The sequence below is a fragment of the Scylla paramamosain genome, chromosome 11 (genome assembly GCF_035594125.1).
Source record: "Scylla paramamosain isolate STU-SP2022 chromosome 11, ASM3559412v1, whole genome shotgun sequence".
Classification (NCBI taxonomy): domain Eukaryota; kingdom Metazoa; phylum Arthropoda; class Malacostraca; order Decapoda; family Portunidae; genus Scylla; species Scylla paramamosain.
The window spans coordinates 10,635,366-10,654,920 of NC_087161.1; the positions used below are offsets into that span (position 1 = coordinate 10,635,366).

Sequence of the window (19,555 nt, forward strand, 5' to 3'; positions counted from 1 at the left end):
CCCCTCCTCCCGCGGCCTTGCTGTACAAGACTTTCTTCTTTCTTTCACCCCTATTTTGTCCACCTCTCTAACGCAAGAGTTAACCAGTATTCTCAATCATTCAACCCTTTCTCTGGTAAACTCTGGAACTCCCTGCCTGCTTCTGTAATTCCACCTTCCTATGACTTGAATTCCTTCATGATTGAGGTTTCAAGACACTTATCCTTCAATTTTTGACTACCGCTTTGGACCCTTTTATGGGACTGGCATTTCAGTGGGCATTTTTTTATTGGATTTTTGTTGCCCTTGGTCAGTGTCCCTCCTGCATATATAAAAAAAAAAAAAAAAAAAAAAAAACTACCATAGTGGCCAGGTCTGGTCTCCCCTCCACTGCTCTGGACTCTCTCTTCATCTAATCTGTCTTCTGTCTCTTTCCCACTCATCTCATCATCTTTTCTCCTTCAATTTTCAGCACTTGCAACAGCCTCAAAATGGGCAGGAATTATTAATCTAATAAATTAATACTTAGTGAATTGATGTTGGTGTATGACATTTTTTCTCCAAATGCAGCAATTTTTTGGTGGACCTGTATGATAATCTTGTTCACAAAATTTGGAAACACTGGTACCAACCATATGTGGTAGTCAAGGGCCTTGGCAGCAGTTACACATTGCTGCAACATCTCCACGCTGCTATATTGCCTAAGCACCATTTTTGCTGTCTCTGCTCACCTGTCCCTAACACAAAGAGCAGCTGGCCGTGTAACTGGCTAGGGCAGCTGGTGCAATAGGAGCAGCTTATACCCCCAGCCATCCCTGTCCCAAACCCTCTGCCAAGTAACTAGTCATTTGGACATAAATAGGAATCCATTTCAACATCAACTACATTTGTAACTTAGAAAATACATTCTGTAGTTCTGCAAATCTTGAATCCCAGACTGTGATGGCAATCACAGTCAGGGACCAGTTAACTGATCTGATCAAACCCTCACTAGATTCATTCTGCCAGGGAATCTCTACAGATTTAAAAATATCCAGGTAGTCCTCTCATCAACTCTTGATACCATTATCTTTGACACATCCCAGTTCTGCCTGATGATCCTCACAGCCAGTATATTATGTGGATGTCCTCTAACATATACAAATCACTTGAGGGAAGCTCTTATATTATGGTGAAAAATATAGTATTAAAAAAAAAAAAATTTGAAAATTGTGGAAATATATAAATGAAAATAAGGTACAAATTTACATGACATTCAGTCTTGTACTATATCTGGTGGATCCTACCCTTGTTTTAGAAATGGCAGTATTTAAAGGTAGGAACTCATTAAAACAAAAGTTATAGTGGTAGTGAAATCAGTTCACCTGTATAGAGGTTGGTAGTGCCTTTGCCAGGGCCAGCTTGGCAAATGGGAAAAACAAGTGATGCTAACACAATCAGGTGGTGTATTAATATTAATGTGTGTTGGTACGATATGAATGTAATATGTGATGAAATTTTACATCACTTTGATTAATTTAATTGTAGCACAAATTTGCTCAAATTGCAATGCTAACACAAACATCTATAATATATTACAAGGTTTATTTTGCCTTGTTTGAATTGCAGAATACACTGATCACTTTTATATTGGATAAAATTCCAACTTAAAATCAATGTCAAAATATTATCATATAAAAAGAAATAATATACACAAGTATATAAATGTAAGAGAAACAAATGTGTGTTTAAGGATATATTCTATTTATTCATTCATCTTCCATACGAGAATATGGATACAGGTGATAATTCTATCAATGTTTTGTGATGATACATTTAGAAGTTATGGGAATAATCTAGGATATCGTTATTTATTTATTAATGTATCTTGGATTGAGCGAACTTGGGTACATTTATGCTCTGGACCCAGCTCACTAAAATCATGATCTGGATCATTCAGATCAGGATAAATCTTGATCAAAATGTAAACAGAACACAGGCTGTGCAACTACATCAGTGATCTTAAATTTATCATGGTAAATAGAAGACGCCTATAGTTCTTCATGGATGAGTTCCTTGCTGCTGCTCCTTTCACCTGGAGAGAGAGAGAGAGAGAGAGAGAGAGAGAGAGAGAGAGAGAGAGAGAGAGAGAGAGAGAGAGAGAGAGAGAGAGAGAGAGAGAGAGAGAGAGAGAGAGAGAGAGAGAGAGAGAGAGAGAGAGAGAGAGAGAGAGAGAGAGAGAACATAAAAAACATTAAATTTTCTAGAAACACACACACGAGAGAGAGAGAGAGAGAGAAAAAGAGGAGTCGAGTGAGTCCTCATCTGTTGCGTGGGCTAGACATTTGTTTGTTTCTATAACTTTCCCAGCAATCTACTTTGTCTTAATCTTTTTTTTTTACCTATTTTCCACTGTTGCAGCAAGATAAGAGTGGGCCCCAGTGAAGATTAAGAGTTATATTCTAATATAAGGGTCAGATTTCAGCCAGGCCCCCTACATTCTTTATTGCGATTTATTGAACATTATAGTAATATCAGTGTGCCCGTCCACTATTAAGCCACCTGGGTAGTGCATCATTCTGTACCTTCTGCCCCATACCTCCATGCTCCACCCAGTTTCCCCCTCTGCCCCACTCCCTTACCATACCGCCTTGCTGCATGGCTGTTCTTGTTTCTCAGGTAGGCTAGTTTTACAGATATGCCATATATCATACAAAAAATGGAATTTTTGCAATAAATCTACATATAATTTGGTTTCGTCGCAGAAAATCAACAAAATTTCTGGGGCCACAGGCAACTCCTGTCCACCCACTTTAAAGCCACCTAGGTGGTGCATCATTCCATACCTTCCGGCCCATACCTCCATGCTCCACCCAATTTCCCCTCTGCCCTGCTCCCTTCCCATCCCGCCTCGCTGCATGGCTGTCCCTGTTTTTTCAGGTAGGCTAGTGCTGCCAGATCTACAAAAATACCTGTAGTTTTATAGATATGCCACAGATCATACAGAAAACAGATTTTTGCAATAAATCTACAGATAATTTGGTTTCACCGCAGAAAATCAACACAATTTCTGGGGCCACAGGCAACTCTCATATATATATTCCCCTAACCCATCTCTATATGTGTCCAAAAGTCAGTTTTAGGGAAAGCTGTGGTCTTGCTGACTACATTTATGGTGTTTCATTTGCATGAATGAGTGAGTGAGTGTATGTCTGTGAGTATGTGCCTGTAAAAAAAAAATAAATAAATAAATAAAAACATAAATAAAAATAAAAGAATAGCAATGTGGTCGAGCCCACAACCTATCTTTCTCATACTTTTTTTCACCTCTTCTCTTCCTACTCACTTTCTCTAAGCTATTTTCTTTTCTTCATCTCCCTTTATATATATATATATATATATATATATATATATATATATATATATATATATATATATATATATATATATATATATATATATATATATATATATATATATATATATATATATATATATATATATATATATATATATATATATATATATATATATATATATATATATATATATATATGTAAGAAGTTGAAGTGGGCGCGCCTGCGAGAGGCTCACAGACTAGTCAGCGAGGCCCGCCAAAAACGAGTCTTAAGGCCCTGAAGGTTTGTTGTTGTGGGGATTTTGGCGGGAGAGGCAAGCGAGAGAGAGACAGGGTGCAGAGTAGTGGTGGATTTGCCATTTGATTTGTAGGAGTTTGGTCTTGGCAGTGTGCTGTGGGACGTCAGTGAGGTGGCACCGTAGCAGATACTGTGAACTAAGGAGGCTGCAGCGAGGAACTTGCTGTCCCTGGCTGCTATGGTGTTAGTACCGCCGTGCATGGAGGAAGAGCTGCAGTACTTCAGGGTAGTGGTAGTGGTGTACCTTCAGCGCGTTGGGTCGGTGTGCGGTTGGGCCTATAGGGTGTGAGGGTCCTGGGGGTACTGGTTAGGGTGGGACAGTGTCAGTGGCATATAACATTTCTTGTGTTGGTGCGTGAAGTGTTCATTTCTCCTGTTTATTTGTATGTGGATTTACCCATTTTCTCATGGGATCAGGTATTTTGGAGTGCCAGCAGTGTGGCCTCTAAGAGTGTTAAGCACTCATATTTTATTTGTGTTTTCTTTATTATGTACTCATTTGTGTTTTCTTTATTATGTACTCAACCATTAAATTTTTAAATTGTGGCCCGGGTTTCTGTGAACCTAAGCAGGAGGTTTAAATTAATCAGTGGGTTCTTGTGGTGAGTGCTTGGTGAGCCTAATTAAGGTAGGTTAACTGTGCCCTAGTTTTGCACTCATTACATATATATATATATATATATATATATATATATATATATATATATATATATATATATATATATATATATATATATATATATATATATATATATATATATATATATATATAAGCATACCATATGAGTAGCTCAGACAAGAGATGGATCAGACTAGACTGGACATTCATGCTCTTTCTCAATCTGAGTCGGTCAGGCATCAGCAATCAGCATGTCAAAAAAATGTAGTTACAGAAAATTTAAGGGTTTGTGTCTTACCTGTAAGGAATCTGCCTCTTCATCCACAAGGACATACATGCACATCACTCAGGTACTTGTACTACCACTATTCTACAAATTAACTCCTTTTATGCTATATACCAATGTCATGTCTGAGGCTCAGATGGTCAGATGTACAGATAACATATTCAATCCATCATCCTTATAAAGTTTTAACATGACAAAATATACCATACATGTTCCTGGCATGAGTATTATTACTGGCAGCATGTGTGGTGGGATGTATGAACTGTATTCTTGTGAAGTTATTAATAATCATTACTAATATTTGTTGTGAGTGATAGAAGTAAAACATTTACGTCGTGGCTGATGAATATTATTGCTTCTCTTTGAAATTTTAATCCAATTGGTATTGATGAAAATACATTTAGGAGACCCACCATATTGAAGGGCTATTTCACCTGTTTTCTGCTTTAGGGCTAATTTCTCATTTCCATAGTTCTCTCTCTTGACTTGTTACATATTCTGACTATGTTGGGTCGCCAAGGATATGTGCATAATTTTTTTCCAATATAGCTATTCAAAATGTTATCAAAGTATTAATTGTGTATACAATACCTAAGTCATTAACATCTAAGGCTAAGCAAATCAGACACAGACAAATTAACTGAAGCGAAAAAAAAAGTCTACATCCATTCTTGCCTTTTAAATTTAATTTGAATTTTAAATAAAAGTGTTTATGAAAGTATATGGGTCGCCATGTTCAATCTGGACAGAATTTTGGGTTGCAGCCAAAAAAGGTTAAGAACCACTGCTGTTGGTGATGGCTTGCCACACTTCAGGGAAATGGCACCACAAATATGTCTGTCGTTGTATGGATGACACACAACACCTATTTTCTAGAAATTCGCTTTATGGGAAAGAGTTAATGGTAAGCTTCATCCATACACTCATTTATCATTTATGCACCATGATGTATCACTGTACTCTTCAAGCAGAGTAATATTATCTTTGATGGGCTGGATGGACTGTTGTAGAGAAGGGATAGTGCTTTATTGAGTGAAGTAAACAAGAATATAAATTTCTGTGTTGTTTGGAGATAGCTGTAAATGCTCTGAATCTCAATGACCTTTTTGTGAATCGTGTGAAAGTTTCCACGACTTAGTTCTTACATTGTTTAATTCCATCAATGAATAAGACATGGAATTGATTGTGCAATACTCTTTTAAGTCCCAAGTCAATGGTTTTGTATGTACTTGGATAGTTTTTATTTTTAGGTCAGTGCATTCAGAGCCTAGGAGGGTGGGGAGAAGAGCACTTGTCCTGCATACAGTTTATGCCTGTATTTTAAAGCAAGTTTTCCTTCATCACATTTAGTTATATTTTCTCACTGATTTAAGAAAACTCTCTCTTTAGGCCTCGTGCCAATAGGGCATCGGTTCCATTGCGGGCCAACTTCACTGTGACACTGTGACTGACTGTGACCATGGACATTGCTCCATGTGATCCTCACAATTTTTAAGCCATGCTCTTCTATGTACTAAGGGGCCAAGGTAAGGATGACACTAAGCAGCACACCACTCCAACAGTAGCCAATGAACTTTCCCACCAGCATTGCTTGTCCTTCTACATTGAGCTGTTGTCCAAATTATGAAAAGGTTTACTTTTTGAAATTCTACATTTCAACACTTAGAAACATTAGATCCTGCAACTTTAAAGAGTAAAAGTATGACATCATTTGCTCCACTCACGTCAGCTTTCCCCACCCTTGTTAGTGATGAACCAGTACAACCTATTGATACTGAATAGTGTATGCTGAGAAACAGTGACTTGGCACTCTGCCTGATATAATTCGTGTGTAATTTTTGGATAAATGTATGTGATGCCAAGTCAGGGGACAATGAACTATTATTTCCTTATTTGGCCTCATTTATGCTGAATCTTTTGTGCTTGCCTCATTCTAATGCAACATTAGAGAGAATAATTTCTGCAGTAAACAGAATGAAAATAAAACTAAGAAACTGTTTATCTACAACTGCATTGACTGAGCTGTTGCACATGAAGAGGCTTTTCTCAATAAATTGTACTTTTGGTGTAAGTTTGCTACCTCAAATGCTAGCATTATTGAATGACAATATGTATAGTATGTCAAAAGAAACAGAAGAAGATTGAAGTAACTAGGTGTCTAGAAGTATGCATTTTCTCAATTTCAAAACATTAAGGCTTTTGTTCATCTTTTGATATAATTTTGCATTTTGTTCTGTGTCAAATTCATATTCCATTTTCTGACCAATCTTTGTTCTTGGTTTTTCAGAGTTTAAAAGGCTTATTAGATATTTGATTGTCGTGTTATATATGTCATATGTAATTAAATTTGTACAATAATGAATATAATAACTACACAGTAATGAATTTATCTTGGCCCACTGCCCACAATGGCCTCTACTCCCCCTCCTGGCCACCCAGGGAAATCGCTACCACCCAACCCGACCCAGCGAAAGGCAACAGCGGCGCCTGGGAAAGAAATCAAAAAGAGGAAGAACCTTACATATGCTGTGAAATATGAGATAGTGAAATTGATCGAGAGTGGACAAAGTAAAAGTTCAGTGGGCGCTAAGTTCGGCATCAACGAGTCTACAGTGAGGTATTTACCTTAAGAAGGACCACATTAAGGCACATATGAACCTCACTAGTGATAGTGCTGGACATAATGCTGTGCGAAGCTCAAATCATGTCCTCCTCAAGACTGATCTATAAATCATGGTGAGATGAGGGAAAAAAAAAGGTGCCAATATGTTGAATTGTGTTGCTACTCTGGCGGGCCACGAACAATTTTTTTTTTTCCTATGTATTCTTAACAATGGCTATCGCGTTTTTAGCTATCACGGCGATGTTAAGGGACCAATTTCTCGCAATAGCTGGGGGTTGAGTGTATATACTTATGAACTACACTACTAGATAACGTATTGTGGACCTAATAATAGATTACAGAGCAGCCTCAACCACTGCTGGTGGCTGGGCCAGCCTCCATTCACACAAATGTTCCTGACAGAGGTGATGATGGAATTATCTTGTTTGTCCAGCCTACCTATGCTGAATGCGGGATGTTTGTGTGTGCTGCCAAGACATCTCTGGTCATGAATAGAGAATGTCAAGAATGAACTGGTCTACCTAGGTAACCTGAATAGCCTTTTGAGGATGTCATTATGACACACTTTGAATCTGTTAACTGAGGCTACTCAGTAGCTAGACCACAGTGTCTTGCAGTAGCAGTGGCTCCTGACTACAGCTACATCTGGCTACAGAAAGAGAATTTTCTGAGCAGTGTGTTGCCCACCACCATGAGCTGTTTGGTCCGCTTCCTGATATCCTCATCATCAGTTATGTCCTTGGTCAGTATGTGCCCAAGATACAGGAAGGCATTGATATATATATATATATATATATATATATATATATATATATATATATATATATATATATATATATATATATATATATATATATATATGATGGCTCATAAGATGCATGGGATCATAAGATGCACCCAGTTTTGGCAGACATTGAAATGAAAAAAAAAAAAAAAGATAGATGAGCGGATTTAAGCTCTGAATATGAAGTGAAGGATTTCACCAGACATTTGAAGACTCTCACATACATTTAGATCATTATTAGATCCCAATATTTTGCATTTAAAAACTTTAATATTTGCTAGTAGCCTACATACCAATCCTGTTGTGAGATGTAAACATGTACCTGGCATATGGCATTGGCAGTGACTATGAGAGATTACAGGGGTAATAAAGTTCATTCATAAGAATGTTAAAAGATAGGTGCAATTTCAATTGTATGAAAGTGTGTCTTACCTCAAAGAGTAATGGTGTCACACCATCAAGAACGCAGTGAAGCTTGCCTATGTCACCGGGTTTGGTGCGTAACCAACCATGTGTTTCTTTTGGTACATGGAGTGTGTGGTGCATGGTCAGTTAGGCAAATTCTTCCTGACTGGTGTCATTCTATGTAAATTACCTAATATATATTGTTACCTTGAAAGAATGAGTTGTTTTGTGTAGTACTAATCATCACTTTGTTTACATGTGCAAAGATGTCTGGGGGTTTGATTTTAGAGCCTCTATTGCCATAAACTTACCACCAACCACTGCCTCAATGCTGAACCTTGGCCTCATAGGACACAGGCTCATTTCCTGAGACTTTGTTTTGGAGAAAGGGTGGGTCTTATGAGCCATCAAATACAGTATATATGTATATATATTGTAATGTAGAGCAAGATAAAGCAACATAAAATGGAGAAAGAATGATGAAAGAGAAAAGATAATAATGAGAGAGAGAGAGAGAGAGAGAGAGAGAGAGAGACAGAGAGAGAGAGAGAGAGAGAGAGAGAGAGAGAGAGCGCCAATGTACAAATGCCAAATGTACGATTAAGAGTGACTGCTCGCTGCCATTAACTTATCATAAGATTTTCTGCACCCAGAAACTCTCCTTGCCCAATAAATTTATCCTATTTCCCTTTGTTCAGTCAAATGGAGTCTCATTTAGTTTACAGCAGAAGAGTTGCCCTTGCCAAAAAAATCATCAGTGTTCATCTAGCCCCAATTTTTTTATCAGAAGAATTTTTGAAAGTAAAAAGTTTTATTCAAATAAAGACTGCGTAGGGAGCAGGTGTGGGCATGTGTCTGTATGTGTGTGTGTTGCACCCCCCTCTTCTTTCCTTGTACCCCCTCCTCTTAGCAGTAGTGCGGGAAGGTGGTTGGAGTGCTTTCTCATGCAGTCACTACCCAGCAATTGGAAGGAGCAGACGTACTGAGACGTGCTCTAATATTTATTGGAGGCTAAGGCAGGACATTACAGTACTGTCTCCAAGTTTGCGATAAATGGGCATATGATAGGTCACAAACATTGAAATTGCAAACTTTGAACCATTATTCTTATGGGAAAAATTGAAAACCACTGACATCTCATCAGAAATACCCAATATGGAAATGTGATTAACCGAATTTCTTAAAGCAAACTATTGGAATAATTCCATTTCACCCCCAGCATACATACATCTCTCTTTTTTTTTTTATCATGGATAAAGTAGGAAAAGGAAGTGGGTTAGTAGGAAGGCAGAGTAGAGGGATAAAGGAAAAATAGTATGAGTGTATGGTGTATGGTGTATATAGGTTTTTGCTGTAACACAGAACCAAACACTTCTCTCTCTCTCTCTCTCTCTCTCTCTCTCTCTCTCTCTCTCTCTCTCTCTCTCTCTCTCTCTCTCTCTCTCTCTCTCTCTCTCTCTCTCTCTCATTATCAGTGCATTTATGACTTCATTCATGTTGTTTAATCAATTCTTTATTCCATATCATCATCACTTTATGTATTTGTTCATTTTCCTGTATTCCTTTCCTTCTTCCTTCATATCGATACTGCTTTTCTCCATTCCTTCTTTTCTTCTCAGCTTCATTCTCTCAGAGTCTGATGGTCCCTTCCATCTTTATTTTTATACTCATTCATTCATTCATTATTTGAGAGAGAGAGAGAGAGAGAGAGAGAGAGAGAGAGAGAGAGAGAGAGAGAGAACAATGGCAGTGGCTGGTAGAGTTGTGGTGGTGACGCTGTAGTGCACCCTGACGTCACGACCCTCTCTGCCCTGTTAACAAGAGCAGAAATCACCACTTCCTGTGCTTCTTACTGTGTGTGTCACCCACAAAGTTTGGGTCATATTGCAAATTCAGTTTTCAATAAAAATTAAATTTTTTGGGTCCCTATTGTAAACTTGGTGAATCGCAAACTTGAAACTCGCAATCCTGGAGACAGTATTGTAATTAGCTGGATCAGTTGCCTTTAAGGGGATAAGGGAGTCATTACCAGCTGTATGCCTGGCCTACTTATATAGACTAGGAGTCTCCATAGTGGTCTGCCAGTAAGAGCAGTTGCGAATTACACACTATATCAAGGGAAGTGATTCCTCGCCTGTGTGAGAGTATAGGTTGAGTTGGTGCAGTGAGCAGTGACTGACCCTCCTGTGCGTTTGTCGGGTCTCTTTTTGCTGTAGTTTCTGGTGTCTTTTGTTAGTGATCCTGTTTGTCTTAAATGCTACTATGGGCAGTTCAGCTGCAGAGGACCTAAGTAATTAGCAGTGTAGCAAACTTTACTCTCTTCTCAGGTCCTGACAAGGCCTGTTGCCCAGAAGGCAGTAAATGATACTACTCAGCTTGAGGCTATAACACTCTGTTGGGCAGTGGGAGAACTGTCAGGATGGGTGGAAGCCCAACAGATGATTATACCTCAATTGTATTCGTGTTATCGTATGTTAACTGTTTTTCCTAGACATGGTTGTCAGTTCTACAGCTGTGGGTGTTAATGGTCGTTTGGAGTATTTCCCTTGTCTGTGAGTTGGTAAAACAGCCTGGTAACCTCCACTTAGTGTGACCTGGAGTTATGACCTTTGTGAATAACCCGCAGGAGTCACAAGGGACCCTGTACACCCCACTGTGAGCCCTGCACTGAGTCCATGTAAGAGGTGGCTCAGTGAAGCTAGGCCAGGTGCGGCAGCTTGGTGGAAGGGCTGGGAATTGTGGTTGTAATAATATATATATATATATATATATATATATATATATATATATATATATATATATATATATATATATATATATATATATATATATATATATATATATATATATTGACACCTCCAAGTGCCTTGGTCTTGGGTACATACTGAGAGGGAATGTGCCTTCTGCTCTGACCAAATTTAAATTGTGCACTATAACTTTAAATTTTAAAGTGGGATTTGGTGAATGTCGACATCTAGCAACTCTGCAGCTCTCGTAGCCAAAGTAGATGATATATTTCCTTAGTTTGTGCTAGCCCATTTCTTGTGTTGCCTCTTGTTTGAATTTTCTTGCCCCTCATGGCTTGTTTTTATGGTTGTGCAAGCATAGCATCCTGCCCTGTTATCACCTATTACAGGGCCTAGAAAATTTCTTACTAAAGCCCAAATTTCAGTCATGTGTGCCTTGGAGCCAATTTAACTGTCACTTGGTAATTTTCCAAACAAGAGCCTTGCCAACCTGGTAAAAGATATTACCATCTTCTTGATCTGATTTCACATTCATTGTTTTTTGTAGTTTCAATGATCCCCCAACCTGGTAATGATCATAACAAACCAAATACCTCTGATCCAGTAATGTTGGTATGCCGGAGCCCCCTTATTAGACAAATTGAGTTAATTCATGACAAAAGAACTGACCATGCCATCACTAAAAGAGAGAGAGAGAGAGAGAGAGAGAGAGAGAGAGAGAGAGAGAGAGAGAGAGAGAGAGAGAGAGAGAGAGAGAGAGAGAGAGAGAGAGAGAGAGAGAGAGAGAGAGAGAGAGAGAGAGAGAGAGAGAGAGAGAGAGAGAGAGAGAGAGAGAGAGAGAGAGAGGCCTGAAAAAACTGGTGCCTTCAACACACCATATCCATCTACTGCAAACATTTTTACATTTTGTGATTTGAATTCTTCCCTTTAAATATTTGTCTAACATTCGGCAAACTCTGTGTATGCCAACCAGACACATAATCTATTTCTCTCTTCCTCAACGTTGTACACATACATTGAAATATTTCGGGTCTTATGGAAATAGCCCTAGCCTACTAATTTTGAGACTGATTAATAATTTTTCAGCACAAATGTGGTGCTTCTTTTTTTTACCATGATTACCCATTAAAATTAAATTAACGAACTGAATTAATCTAAACCTAGCCAAGTGAAAATGGTAATGTCATTTCATTATTATCTAATATTTCTTTTAAGTAACAAATTCCATACACCTTATGCATATGTGAAGATTATTGCAGTTTTTAACCAAGCAGGTGCAGCAGATGAAATAAGTGTGACAGGTAGTAAAGTTTTCATCAGCTGGTGAAGTGAGTCCATGCTGCCATCCAAATTCTTCTTAAATTTCATCATATAACTATTATAGCATACAAAATGTTGTTGTGTTGGTAAGTAATTTTAATATACAATTTAGGAAATAGTACAAGTACAAGAGAATAAGAACTTGTGATATTTGCAAGAAATAAATGCACTGGTAAGCTCCACTGGGGAGGCCCAGCAGCTCCCAAGCCAGCATTCCAATTTCTGGCAAGAATCAAAATAAACAATGGTGCAAAAAACATCTGTGAAATCGGATTTGTTGTTGGTAGTGGACATCACCACTCATTGGTAACAGTCACAACAATAGGAAGCAACTGTAAAACAGGCCCTTAGTAAGGGAGAATAAATCAAATAAGGAAATAGCCACAAACACTGGTTTAGCCCTCAGAACTGTTCAGCGTTGGACCAAAAGTTATTGGGAGGGAGGAGGGGATGCTTCTCCACCACCTCACAAGCCAGCAGTGCATAAACATGGACTCTGAAAATCATTTGCAGGCACCTTGATGTCCACCCTCGCATAACCAGCAGTGAATTTAAGGCCAAGAACCCTGCTTTGCTGGCTTGGGTAAGTGAGAGGACTGTGCGCAGATATGTGAAACACAGCTTGGGATATCATAGTTGCTGTGCAGTGCCAAAACCTTGAGTTACATGTGCTCACCATCTGGAAAAGCTTGCTTTTGTGTCTCAACACATGCAATGAAACTTAAACAAATGGCATAGGGTACTTTGATCAGATGAGGCATGCTTTGAGGTTACAGACAACCAGAGAAACTGTGTGTACTGCAGACTTGGTAGTAATGCTTACGACCCCTGCTCCACAAAACACATTGTAAAACACCAGACTCTTTGATGGTGTGGGGTTGGTTTTCTTATCATGGTCTTGGAATATTAGTATTTTTGCAAAAAAATGTTTGGATGAACCAGAATAGCAACTTTGAACTAATTGTGGATGAATTAGATGACTATTTGGAAAAGTGCAATACTGATACCTTTGTTCAGGGACCAGCATCTCAGTGGACCTTTTTATTTATTGAGGTTTTGTTGCCCTTGGCCTGTGCCCCTCCTAAAAAAAAAAAAAAAAAAAAAAAAAAAAAAAAAAAAAAAAAAAACGTATTTTCCATGCCATTATTTTCTCCCTTAGGGTCTTGCAAGTGTGTGTGTGTGTGTGTATATATATATATATATATATATATATATATATATATATATATATATATATATATATATATATATATATATATATATATATATATATATATATATATATATATATATATATATATATATATATATTTACAGTCAAGTCAGTTTCAATTTCCTCCGGTTGAAGGTCCAACTCAAGCTGCATAAACTCTAATTCAGTTTGCCACAGAAGCATCTTGCATGGCATTCAAGCCCTATTAAATAGTGTATCACAGTTTTTGTTATACCAAAGGTGGCCTTTAAATTCATTCTCCCTGAAAATCTCTCATGGGCCCCAACTCACTTTATTTTAAAAAGCATGCACCACAGGCCACTTCACTCAGACTGGCCAAAGAACTCACTCAAATGTGAATATTGTGCAATAATGATACCAAAACCAGGGTAGAGGAGGATGTTACTCAGATTTAGGAAAAGTAGGTGGGGAATAGGAAGATCCTGGAAAGACTAAGGCCTGGTTCACACCAGCCTGTTACCATCACTGCTGTCACCGTCCATGACATCACTAGCTTGATGGCCATCCATTTTGGAGGAGATGAGCTCCATCACAGGGCGACAGTATGACGTCAGCCTGTCAGTCCCACACATGCACCAAAACAAGATGGACCATGAGGATCTCCAGATCATTGCTACTCTCTTATTGCTGGATGATTCGGAACCAGGAGACCGCTCAGTTAGGCCAGCAAGATGAAGGAGATGGATAGTATGGGCATGGCAACTACTGCTGGAAAGGCCACTATGAGGAGAGCACAAGATCCTTATAGAGGTAAAGATAAGGGTTGACAGAAATAGTTTCCATGGAGCCTACTGCATACTAGATGGTCCTCACTGCATGTACTCAAACGCTGTGTGTTTACCATGGGATCAGCTGTGCTGAGGGTGCATAGTGAGCAGTGTTGCCATGTTTCCAGATTCATTGAACAATAGTCTTCACCTCACACTTTAAGAAAATATATTTAAACATTTATTATAGTAATATATTATTTCTTTCTCTGTGTACAAATACTAATATTTTACATTTTCATATCAAGAATATCCAACACCATCGATAATGGTCAACACCACTGGTTCCACTGTCAAAATATGAGTTTATTTCATCTCTGACGGCAAGATGGTCATCAGTGTTGAGGGTCCTGATTCCCATCTAGGTCACCATTTGTGACATCATGGACAGTGACAGTGGTGATGGTGATGGGCTGGTGTGAACCAGGCCTAAGTAGCACTGAAGCACATTGTGGCCAATCACCAGCAACCAAGCTAGGTGCTGAGTGATATTGAGACTTAGCTGGTACCAATGCCATCACCCTCACCCTCTCTCTGATTCTGGCTTGCAAGCAGCCAAGATGTCAACCCTAACTGCCCAGAGAACTTCACACCAGGCATCCAGAACAGGCAGGAACAGTGAGTAGTGGCCATAGGTGGTGACTGCAATCACCTGAGAAGCGACCAGCAGAGATGTAACACCCCAGCATTCCCGTAGGTGCGTCAAGGAGAGACCAGGTGAACAAAGAGGGACAAGGCAGCAGGACATGGTCAACCCAGGACACCCTGGGGGTTGCGAGGTGATGGCACATGGACACCACGAGGCTGTGAGGGACCTCCAGGGCTGCTTGTGGATCCTTTCCTTAGCACCATAACACCATCACCTCTTCTCCTGCTGTGTCTTCACTACTGATAAGTCCATGTGGTGGTGCGGCCAGCCCACCATCACCTGGGCCCTGACCTGCCTACAGCCAATACGTGGATATCCACCCTATACAACAAGACAGACAAGCACTCCAGGACCTGTGGTGTTTAGTTAGTTTAGTTAGATAGGTGGTGTAGCCCCAAAGGGGGGATTTTAACAGATTGGAATCCTCCTCAGTCTGTTTTTTTATAGTGTTATGTTTTTCTCTGTGATCTTAAATGTGTTACATAAAAGTATTTATTTCTTAAACTTTTTTTCACTTACGCCAGCAACTTTTTTTTTCTTTGTGGTCAACTGAGGGGAATGCTTCACTCTGCAAATCACACCAGGAAGTAAGTGATATACATACATACAAGTTTTTTTATTCTTTAGTGTTTTTTCTTGCTTCCTGAATTATATATATATATATATATATATATATATATATATATATATATATATATATATATATATATATATATATATATATATATATATATATATATATATATATATATATATATATATATATAATTTTTTGTTTATTTTTATTTTTTTAATAAGTTACTGGGGAATCAGCACATATTTTTGATGGCAGCTTTTTGGGATTTATTATTCCTTGATTTCCCAGATGTACTCGCATGTCTTAGTTAGCTAGAATTTAGTTAGTTTAGGGTGTGGTAACATTTTTCATTGCAGCTTAATTTCAAGTTAATTCTTGTTTGTGCATTTATTCTTTTTGTGTCTGCTTATTTTTTCATTTTTGGTGTTGTGTATTTCTCTGTGGTGTGTTTTCTGTTAGTGATAGTGGTTAGGTAGTAAAATAGTGGATCAACGTTTTGAGCAGCCATAGTAAGCCATAGCCATGTCCCTAACACCTAGGACATAGAGGATGATACAGTACATTTGGACATCTATCATGCTCCTGGTGCAAAGACACATAGCTTTTCTGAAGATGATAGACTAAACCCCATGCTGCGTGAAAAGTATCATCTGGTGATCCTTTGATAGGGAGTAACAATATAAAACAGAACAGTGTGGTTAGGGAAATAGCAAAGAACGTCAAAAAGATCATCCAGGCCATAGAAGAAAGTTGTAAAGTGGAGTGCTGAGTTGCTCAGTTGAGCCATGAAAACCAGGGTAGGTTGGTTCCTTCTGAATGGAGGAGGAAACATATTGGAAAATAGCCAAGGCTATCAGTCGCAAACTCCAGAATAAAAACCTAAAAGGGGAAGTGTATCTTAAGTTTTGGAGTCCAACCATTCTGGGATGGCTTGGGCTGGGATGGAGTATATTTAAATAGAGAGGGTCATGTGCATGTCTGTATCAAGTTGACCAATTGCATTAGGGAGGCTCACCTAAAAAAAAAAAAAAACAGCAAGAAGCCCTTGGGAGGACCTTTAGGGTGTCAAGGTCCACAAGGTGAAATACCTCCAACCTTGATCCTCCTGCAGGAAATTAACCCTCTGGTGTGAGGCTAACAAGTAGGATAGAATAGCAAACCTAACCCCATTTTCTTTTGGACAGGTGGAGGGCCAGCAGCTCAGACCTAACTGCTGGTTTCTTTCCTTGGGTTAAGGTTTAGGGCCAGGTAGGTGACTTAACAATCACCCTGCTTGGGTTTTCCACCTCCCCTGGTGCTACTGTGCCGTAGTGATGGGGGGGATGAAAATTACATTTATTTATTTATTTTTTTTTTTTGGCTTGTTGGCACTTCTTGCCACCATAGTTAGATAGTTTATGATAGATAGTGAACTTAGCATCATGGTAACTGAGGGCATAAACCTGATAGATTTTGACATACTGGAGGAGGAGACAGAGGAGAAGCCACTGTCTGCAGGACAGGAGGACAAAAGTAAGATGAGAGAACTAGTGAGGTAAGTGGACAGTTTGAAAGACTGTGTCCATGACCTACTGTGTGAGTTAACGTTCCACCAACCATGACCAATACCCAATGCTTTCATGAAATCTCATGACACCTGTACTAGAACATAGGCATCTCCAGGAAGTAGAAGGAGAAGGCAGGCTAGCAATTTTTTTCTCCCAGATAGAAAATTATTCACAAAATGCTGAAGAGTAACAGAAAATGGTTTTAACCAGAGTTGATGCCCAAATAGCAGTTTACATCCAGAGCATCTTAGCAAAAAGGCAGTTATTGTTATGGGAGGAATTTAAAGCCCTTCTCATTGAGAACTCATAGACCAAAGTTACCAAGAGATCTTAAATTCCATCACTGAATTAAGTTATCATTACAGTGAGGACCCAGTTGAGTTCAACACTCAGATCAAATATAAGCTAGCTTTGCTGGAAGTTACAGATGGTCCAGACAGTGTCTAATAGAGAAAATTCTTAAGAGATAAAATTTTGAGAGGGATGCCTAACGATTGCCATGACAGGTACCAGGATGATAAGATTCCCTTGAAAGACTTCTTTGATAGGGTGAGGTAGAACAGGGAATAGCACTGACCCGAAGCAAGAAGAGAGCCTATAGAGTACAGGAATCTACTTCCTTAGTGAACATGAACACTTCCCCAGAGCTAGTTAGAGCTGAGGCAGATGATTTTAAATCATACCTGAAGGGTATACACAGAAAATTGAGGCAGTGAGAACAGAATTTCCAGTATTGCCTGTACTGCCGATCCAATACTCATGACCGAAGAAGGTGCAGGAGGATTCTGCCTCCTGGGTCGTGTTTTGACTGCTTAAGACCAAATTGTAGATGTGGGGCACCAGGATGTCCTGGCAGAGGAGACTGAGTGAGATGACTTATCAAATCCAGATCTCTGATAATCAATTTAGAAGTTAACAAATTCATTCTAGAATGTCTTTTGGATACCAGGAATGAGGTGTCACTACTAAACCAGAGTGTGGCCCACAAATTAAACTTAGCAATTAAGGGCATCTCAGGAGAGAAAATTAGAGTATTAAGACAAGCTCAGGTAACCATACCATGTGCAAGTTATGAATTTATCAATGCATCAGTGCTCATTGTTCCTGATCATTATCTACCCACTGACATCCTGCTGGGTATGAATATCTTAGGCCAAGTGGTGTTAACTATTAACTATAAAGAGAACAGTCATCCACTTAAGATGCAGGAACACCAATATGGGAGCATAAGAATGATAAGCATGGTCCAAGAACCAGAGGAGGCAGTAGACACCTGCCGAAACGATAATTACTCCCAGTGAGGTCTAAAGCACTGTTCAGGGGGTGCTGTGAACTTATCATTAAACCCAGCTGTGACCTCACTGAACATTTCCCTTTGTGTCTCACAACACAAGGGGGCAGTCACAGCCTGCCCTCTAAAGACAACTCTCTTCCTCCACACAAAACTACAAGCACCTAATAACACACACACCCTTCACTCAAAAATTTTAAAATCATGGCGACTCCTACACCAGCCTCGGAGTCCCCATCTGGAGAGGGAACCATAAATGTCCCCAGGTCGGACTGCCTTTCTGTCGACGACCCTAAGTGTCTTGACACCCCCCTCAACTTTTTCTTCATTAACTTCTGCAACATTCGTGGTCTAAGATCTAATTTTCAATCTGTAGAACACCACCTCTCCTCTTCTAAACCTCATCTTCTTTTCCTCACTGAAACTCAGGTGTCTGAGGCAACTGACAGTAGCCCCTTTTCTGTTCCCTCCTACTTTCTCTATCCTCATTTTCGATCCAAAGCTGGATGCTGTGTTTATGTGCGCAATGACTTAACCTGCTCTCGTGCCCACGCTCTTGAATCTTCCGAGTTTTCCACCATCTGGCTATGACTACAGAGTCATTCTCATACTAAATTTATCTGTGCTGTATACCTCTCTCCTAACTCCTCTGACTATAAGAAATTCTTTGACTACTTAACTTCCAAAGTGGAGCACATTCTGACCCTCTTCCCTTTTCCAGAGATCTCCATTCTTGGAGACTTCAATGTTCACCACCAGCTTTGGCTTTCCTCTCCCTTCACTGACCATCCTGGTGAACTAGCCTACAACTTTGCTATCCTCCATGACCTAGAGCAATTAGTGCAACACCCTACTCGTATTCCTGACCGTCTTGGAGATACGCCCAACATTCTTGACCTTTTCCTGACCTCTAATCCTTCTGCTTATGCTGTCACCCTTTCTTCTCCGTTGGGCTCCTCCGATCACAATCTCATATCTTTATCTTGTCCTATCACTCCAATCCCTCCTCAGGATCCCCCTAAGTGAAGGTGCCTCTGGCATTTTGCCTCTGCTAGTTGGGGGGACCTGAGGAGGTATTTCGCTGATTTTCCT

The 19,555-nt window shown here is 39.3% G+C and overlaps 1 protein-coding gene across 10 annotated transcripts in view; it reads right to left on the bottom strand.

Annotated features, from left to right (window-relative positions):
- Positions 1-19,555, bottom strand: part of LOC135104938 (thioredoxin domain-containing protein 16-like) — a 428,690-nt gene that overhangs the window by 23,686 nt on the left and 385,449 nt on the right. For 3 of the 10 annotated variants that reach the window (XM_064012736.1, XM_064012735.1, XM_064012737.1), the window contains one exon: positions 3,568-3,917. The exons of 2 other annotated variants lie outside the window; for them this stretch is intronic. In XM_064012736.1, the coding sequence (XP_063868806.1) occupies positions 3,799-3,917 (119 nt within the window). In that variant the 3' untranslated portion in view covers positions 3,568-3,798. Of the gene's footprint in view, positions 1-1,703; positions 2,054-3,561; positions 3,918-13,411; positions 13,480-19,555 lie in introns of those variants that run through there. 5 more of the 10 variants (XM_064012733.1, XM_064012734.1, XM_064012731.1 and 2 more) reach the window with 4 other exon arrangements.